General features: G+C 34.0%; 1 protein-coding gene across 1 annotated transcript in view; it reads left to right on the top strand.

Moving 5' to 3' along the window:
• Nucleotides 1-1,074: 1,074 nt before the first annotated feature.
• Nucleotides 1,075-8,487, top strand: part of LOC137631469 (uncharacterized) — a 12,002-nt gene continuing 4,589 nt past the window's right edge. Inside the window, exon 1 of the mRNA XM_068363234.1 lies at nt 1,075-1,127. Within this exon, the coding sequence (XP_068219335.1) occupies nt 1,110-1,127 (18 nt within the window). The 5' untranslated portion in view covers nt 1,075-1,109. The remainder of the gene's footprint in view (nt 1,128-8,487) is intronic.

Genomic DNA, 8,487 nt, shown 5'->3' with positions numbered 1-8,487 from the left:
TTCTTTTAACTTGAATAATATTAAAATTCAAAATACATTATTACATCAGAACGCATTGCATATTTTACATATGTATCGGGAAAAAATGTAATGGCTGTTTTATGAAATGATATTGAGGCTAACAATAGTATTATCATTTTTACAAATTCTCACTTGGTTACTTAGCCGTTGATTTGTGTAATTGTTTGAATATAATTAAATTTTTACCAACCAGATAATTACACAGAGGCACACATACGAGTACACACACATACATACATAAACAAGCTATAATGAATGTTGATATATCAAGGTTTTCATGATCACATATTTTGATGCAAAATGCTGTAATCTGATTAACATACTCAAATGATCTTACTTGGTAGAATGTTATACAATGTAAGCGAGATAGAAGACACCCCTTCGCGAGGATGAATGGAAGACAAGGCATTTACATGTGAGCACACATTAATCATGAATATAATAGAATATGAATACACCGACCATGTAAATACTTATTTGTGATGAATGTGTAAAGTGATATCTATTTCGAAAATACGATGTCACTTGCAAGAGATTCTAAAGTTCTTTGATATCTTTTCAGTCTACTGACTTTCATTCTTCGTTAGTGCCTTTTCCTACTAACCAGACTGTAGTGATTTTCTGCATTATTCATGATATTCTTGTAAATTTAAATGCTTTAAATCATTCTCACCTAACCATTCCAGTACATAAATAAAATATGAGGATTGAAAAGGAAAATATTGATGATATCAAGAACGACGTTTTGAAATCTTCAGGTTAGATGTGAAATTTGATGAATAAGAAAAATTTTTGAAGGGAATAAATTATATGACTTGAAAATCTAATAAATCGCCAAGGGGTTTATATAGACCTAGGATAAAGTTGTATAAAAATCAAACAAAAAATTTGAGTCTTTAAAGAGAAAACAGGAAAAAATTTACCAACTTGTAAGGCGGTAACACATTCACTTACTTTACTTTGAGGGCTGCTCTTCCGGAAAAAAAGGACACTCCAAAACTAGGGTATAAGTGAAAGGAGGTTTTGCATTTATGTATAAATACAGATCCTGTGGCACTGTTGTCATACATCACGTCTTCCTCTCCACCATGAAGCTCATTGCATCGGTGAGTGCCTTGAGTCTGTGTTTCTCGTCTGTTTTAGTGGTGCAGTCTTTCCAAAGAAAGAAAAACACGCGACTTTAGCTTTTGGAACAAACCCTTTTGTGACTGGAGAGGCTATTTTGAATCTTCCTCAGAGGATATCACAGGAAAAAGGATGGACCTCCGAGGCTCCTAGACTCAAGAGACATGGGCTTCGATCCTTGTGTTTAATGACCTTTCCTGAATTGTAGACTCAAGGGACAGGACAGTGCCCTTTAGATTAACTATATTGTTAAAAAACCGTAATTTTTATCGGAAATTCTTCGTAAAATTCTACTGTTCTCATCCGTATTTCAGTTAAATATTGACAGATGCTTACCGTTATTATCATGCAAATTTTTTACAGTATATATATATATATATATATATATATATATATATATATATATATATATATACATATATATATATATATGTGTGTGTGTGTGTGTGTGTAAATAGATATATGTATTTATATATGATCAACGACCAAGCCTCCTTTCTACCCAAGCTAGAAATAGGGCCAAGACATGGCTGTTGATGGGACTCAGCAGGTAGTCTTATAGGCTCCTCCAAACACCTCCATCCTTATCTCACAAGGATGATGAGGTTGCAGACGCTACTAGAAACTATAGAGCTTGAGTGGGACTCGAACCCTACAAGTCAGAGGACGTTACCAATAGGCTACCGAATAGGGTATTCCGTCTGGATATTAGACTGCCACGATATCCAAGGATATTCCTGCACTTGTATTCATACATTCACGATCCTATAAACATTAATTTTAATTGCTACGTAGGACAACTGACTTATGAAATACATTTTATTACCTCTAAGTGTTTATAGTTTAAATAGGAGATATTTATATTAATGTTGTTTCTTCGTCTTAAAAATTTGATTTTTCCTTGTTTCCTTTCCTCTCTGGGATATTTTCCCTGTTGGAGCCCCTGGGCTTATAGCATTGTGCTTTTCCGACTAGGGTTGTAGCTTAGCAATTAATAATAATAATAATAATAATAATAATAATAATAATAATTCTGTGACAAAAATATACGGATTCCAGATGTGTTCGTGCGTCCAATAGAATTGTGCATTTCTAACTTAGTGAATATTATGATGGAAATTTATAAAAGACTTATTTCTAAGATACCTAATAGACATATGTTTTAGAGGTCTGGTGTTTTCTTGTTATAACAACCCAAGGTTTATTGCCGAATTTAGATGTAACAAAACCATCTATGTTGTTAAAGGAAAATACACGTAAACAGAGTACTATGATTGAATACGGAAATAATGATGATATCTACAACTGCGTTACGAAATCTGAAAATTAAATGTGCAATTTCATGAATAAGAAAAAATATTGAAGGCGATAAATAATATGACTAGAAAATCTGATAAATCACCAATACGTTTTTTGGAGGTCTTAAATAAAGCTTCATAAATAAACAAAGGAAAATTGTGAGCGTTTTAGATAAAAGATAAAACTAAGAATAATCAACGAATTTGTAAAGAAGCTCGTACGGCCAGTCGCCTTACATGCGAAATATAATAACCTTGCAACACATTCGACATAAAATGGGTAGAAGTAATTTCACCTTCCCTTACGACCTGTAATAGCGGCTCCTTCTAGCCACGTTATCGCCTATTGCAAGGAAATATAAAATTGCTTTACGAATGCATAAATGACAACAAATGTCGTAAGTGAGAGGCCCCCAACACCCGTGCCCCTGTGTAAAGGATTCAAGTTACCCCCCGTTTCAAATTACCCCCCGGTAACTTGAAACCGGTTTCAGATTACCGGGGGGGGGGGTAGTTTGAAACCGGTTTCAAGTTACCCCCTCTGTTTTCAAGTTACCCCCTCATCAGAATGATAAATAATTCATGTGACATCGCAAATATGTATCATGCATTTATTGTTGGCTTCGCAGCAGTAGGAAAAGTAGTTTAATCTGGTATTTAAGACCAAAAATTGTGTATTAGTGAATTATATGACACGTTAAAAGTCACAAACTGTAATTCAAGGTTTTGTGATAAAGGCAAGGTAAAATTTTTATTTTATTTCTGTTCGTGTGATTGTTGATATTTTCGTATTTAACCCCTAAGGTGTCATATAATTCCCTAATTCACAATATTTGAAGTTACAGACTTTCATTTAAGGTTTAGTGATCACGGCGAGGTAAAACTTTATTTTATTTCAGTGTGCGCGTGATTGTCGAGATTTTATTATTTTTTCAATTTTTAATTAACTGGCCTTATCTTTCAATTAAACACAAACTATGACGCATCTAACTTTATACAAAACAATTATTATGTAAAAAAAGATAGATATTACCCGTAAACATACTTGAAATCAAAACCATCATAATGAACCCTGTTTTAGCATTACATGGAAAAAAATATTTACTAGATTAAATATTAAGAAATAAAATGGGAAAATGGTAATGAAATTGTTAAATTTGGAATTGACCAAACAATAAAACGTGTCACAGATGCAGCCAACTTATAAAAAACGACTGTTTCAGATTTGCAAGGTAAATTGGGTCAAGGGTATTAAGCATACTGATAACATTATAAAGGAAGACATGAAAATGGTCTGAATGAACTAATTTATTGAATCTTTTGTGATAGCACTAACTTCATCTGACGAAGTCACCATAACCACGTTTGCTAATATAACCTTTGTTGTAAAGAAATTAATTTTGTCGGTTAATTAAATAAAATCTAAAACATTGCAATCACCTACGTAAATATACCATATTAAACATAGTTAATTAAATCCTTTGTAAAGAATCCTGTCTTTTAATAATCAATCAGAATTGAGAAATGAATTCATTTGATATCAAAATTAAGATTATTTCTGTTAGTATGATAATCGTTTTATAACAATTTTGCTATTTGTTATATTTAAGAGTTTCAACTTGTCACCACGTGGTTGCAAACAAAAAGAACGAAGGAAACAATTTAGGGAGAGTATCAAATTAAAGGATTATATTCTTAGACCGTTCAAATCCGGGTGAATGACTTATTAGTTGACCCTTTTCTCCTATTCTTGGCTCGCCCATAGATTAAAGCGGCTAAGCCAGGTGTGCTTTGAAAATGACCCAAGAGAACTCGCAATGCCGCTATTGGGCTCCGAGTTTGCTCTTAAAATGGTTTGACTATACCCATAGTTGCAATATAACAATAGAACTCCTTGTGTCCATACATATCTTTGTTTATTCATTTATTCTGTCACTGGTAATGCATAGTAACTTCGTAGTATTTGGATGCTATGCACGTGAAAAAATAAAAGCTCAAATATAAATTACCAACATGCATGTCGTCGTGCAGACAGAATTAACGTTGTGTAAGCTACTGTTAGCTCGATTCATTTTAAACCAGAGGACATTAAAGATGGTATGAAGTCTTGATTACTAGGTATTGCTGTTTTGTCATTTGATGAAATGAGTAATAAGAAAGAATGGAGCTATGACAAAGGGACAGAAGTGTTATATAAACCGCATGGAAATGTACAGGTGACCATGTGGCGAGGTCTTTTTTTTCTTTATGATACATTTCAGGTAAAATTCTTAAACATTTTATGACACCGTTTTTCAATAATTTTCCATTTCGAGATCAACAACAGAGAAAAAAAATCCATACACGAATCCATCACTTACTATTCTGGAAGATGGTTTAAATAGGATTTGATTTAGCCCATGATAACACACAGCTGCCTGCCTTTAGGCTAAAATCAGTAACAACAGTTGTGAGATTAACACAAGCTGTGTTCAATGTCATCCATAGAGGGCTATAAAGTGTAACGACTTTTCCGTAGTCCAGGCGTTTTCGTATACAAACAACCAATGTAAGTATAGTAGAAGCAAACAGCATGTACTGTACCTTGTTTTATTAAAACTGTTATAATTGCTTACAATCTTGCTTTATTAAAAGTGTCAATTATTTACAGATATCAAGAATGATATAGTATTTACAACATACATACAAATACATATACATGTATTATATGATATATATATATATATATATATATATATATATATATATATATATATATATATATATAGTATGTATATATATATATATATATATATGTGTGTATATATATATATATATACTTATGATCAATATGTTGATTATACCTTATATAATATTTGCTTGCAATATAATTATGAAATATTTCAAATAATGGAAAAAAATAACCGTCAAAAGCAAATTTCACCTCGTCTTCCTGTCTCGGTCAAATATGCGCCCATGACTGATAATGGAATATCCGACATTTATTAGCTAAGATATAAACATAAGACGGATAAAGGCTGGATATTAACAAACGATACCAATAGGTGAAACAGTACATGTATATACATATTACCTAATGATTGTGTTGACCCTGATCAAAAGCAATTTATTAATATTCATAAATGATGAGATCCTGCGCAAAAACGAGGGGGGTAATTTGAAACCAGGGGGGTAGCATAAAACCGGTTTCAAATTACCCCCGGGGGTAGCTTGAAACCGGTATCAAGTTACCCCCCGGTAGTTTGAATCCGGTTTCAAATTACCGGGGGGTAAGATTTGGAGGGGGTAATTTGAAACCGGTACACCTGGCCACACCATGCTAAGTCCTCGGCCTCCGCCCCAACTCTCGCTAGCCCGGGATATTCATTATTAATCATTTCTCAAGGAAACTCAGCTTATATCAGTAGTCCTCTTTTTTTCAGAAAGACACAAAGGGTGGGGTCAAGTGTTTTAACAACTGAAATTTCAATAAATGTCGGAAGTGAGAGACATCGAACGATTTCCAGACGATTGTTAATCATTCCTCATGGAAAATCAGTTTATGTCAGTAGTCCTCTTTCTTCAGAAAGACACTTAAATGGTCAAGTGTTTTAACAAATGAAATTTCAAAAAATGTCGGAAGTGAGAGAGACATTGAACGATTTCTAGACGATTGTTGATCATTCCTCGGGAAACTCAACTTTATCAGTGATCCTCTTTTATTAGAAAAACACTTAAAGGGTCTAGTGTTTTGATAACTGAAATTTCATACCCTTTGACACCTTCCCACCCTTACGGGAAAAGATACCGAGCTGGCATAAGGCTGGCATTTCTCTAAATGAATGACCTACGCTGTTATAAAGAATCGTAATTTTAATCGTAAATTCTTCGTGAAAATATACTGTTCTCGGCCGTATTTTAGTAAAATACAGAAATTCGTGATATCTACCCAACTTTGTTATTATCTTTTACGGTTTAGTGGCCGTAATATCACACTTTTACATCAACATATCCGTTTTAAAAACGGTAAATGCCTGGCAAGATTTATTCCAGGATTTTTACCGTTTTCTTACGGTAATTTTTCAACAGTGTAGCCTTAAGAGGGTTGCCGCTTACAGTGAGCCTTACTAGCCTTGTGTAGAATGTACAGTTTTTTAGTAATCAACAATTTTCTGTATCAACCTTCCTCTTTTCCCTCTTGGCTCTTCTTATTTTGCTGTTCAAGTAATTTTATATGAAATTAGTGTACTTGTCGTGTTTTTTAAACATAAATATTCAAACGAGCTTTATAATAAAAATGATCTAAGTAATAATGATAATGATAATTACAATAAGAGCAATAATAATAGTAACCATAACTATAACAATAATAAAAACAAGCTCCAGAACAATAATGAAATGAACCACATAAAAGAGAGAAGAAAGAGAAGAGGTATTCCTCAGTGAGGGATGAAATAGGAAAAAAAGGACACGTCATAAGTAGGATAGAAGTGAAAGGAAATTCTACACCTATATATAAATGTAGATGCTGTCACATCATTATCAGTCATTGTGTCTTCCTCTTCACCATGAAGCTTACTACGACGGTGAGTGCCTTGTGTCTTGTGTCTGTGCGTCCTGTTTGTTTTAGTCCCTCAGTCTTTCAAAAGACAGCATATCTCTTAGTTTTGGAGCAAATCCTTTAGTGACTGGAGAGGCTATTTCGAATCTTCCTCACAGTAATGAAGACAGGACCTCGAAACTCCTCATCTCAAGGGACTTGGACTAGACTCGGGTCTTTGATCCCTGTGTTTAAGGAGAATATAATCCGACTGGATATTGGACTATTACTATATCTATTATTTTCATCATTTAAATAACCCACAATGTGTGAAAATAATAAATTTATTAAGCTTTCGAAGAGACCATCTACCTTCGTCTTCAGAAGACAAATGGTCTGTTTTCTGTAGAGGAAAGGAGATGGTCCCTTAGAAAGCTCAATAAATTTAATTTTTCATACATTGTGTGTTATTTTATTTTTCATAAAAACAAGGAAAATTGTATATTTTAGTGTATTCATTATTATTATTATTACTATTACATGCTAAGCTACAAGCGTAGTTAGAAAGGCTGAAAGTTATAAGCCCATGGGCTCCAACATGTAGAATAGCCTAGTGAAGAAAGAAAATAATGAAATAAATTAACTATAAGAAAAGTAATGAACAACGATAATAAAATATTATAAGAACTGTAACATAATTGAAATAAATCTTTCATATATGAACTATAAACACTTTAAAAAGAAGCAAGAGGAAGAGAAATAAGATAGAATAGTGTGCTAGAGGGATTTTCTACACAGAATGTATTCATACATTCAAGACCCTGTGAAAAGTAAAGGTGCCTTGACACACGAGTTTCATACATGCAATAGCCCGCAATGTATTTAAAGGTTTAAATTCCACTCATAAATGGCAGGGGCAATGGACTGTGATATTGCCCTATCGAGCAGGACAATGCCCTAGAGACTCACCATATATAGAAAGGAGGGCCAGGCAATGGCTGCTAATGACACAGCAGATAGCCTATAGGCTTCCCAAAATCCCCCATCCTTAGCTCACAAGGATGGTGAGGTTGCAGAAACTAAAGAAACTAACGATTTTGAGTGGGACTCGAACCTCAATCTAGCGTTCACCAGTCAGAGACGTTACCATATCGGCCACCACAACCCTGTTATGATTAAAGTCTTCGTGCGTCGTGCGGGGTAAGGGGAAGGGGATGGGTGGCCTTTGAGAAGATTTTGAAATGTTAAAAAATTTAGCCTTTATGAATACTCATCAATGTTCATGCCATGTAGTTGTGCGAACCAAGCGTGAGCACAATGGAAGCTCAGTGCGAATACTGCCGATGTTGAGTGCCAAAGCGAATCGATAAATGATTCAACAAATATCTCAATACTTACCTTTGCCCCAATGTTTGTCAGCACATTGCGTAGACAGTGCGTAACTTACGCGTATGCTGTGCGTGAAAAAGACACAAACAATATTTTATTGTGCGTACCTCATTAATGGTACGTCTCTTTCAACTA

This window comes from Palaemon carinicauda, chromosome 39 (genome assembly GCF_036898095.1).
Source record: "Palaemon carinicauda isolate YSFRI2023 chromosome 39, ASM3689809v2, whole genome shotgun sequence".
NCBI classification, from domain to species: Eukaryota; Metazoa; Arthropoda; class Malacostraca; order Decapoda; family Palaemonidae; genus Palaemon; species Palaemon carinicauda.
This window is presented reverse-complemented; position numbering and strand designations above follow the sequence as displayed.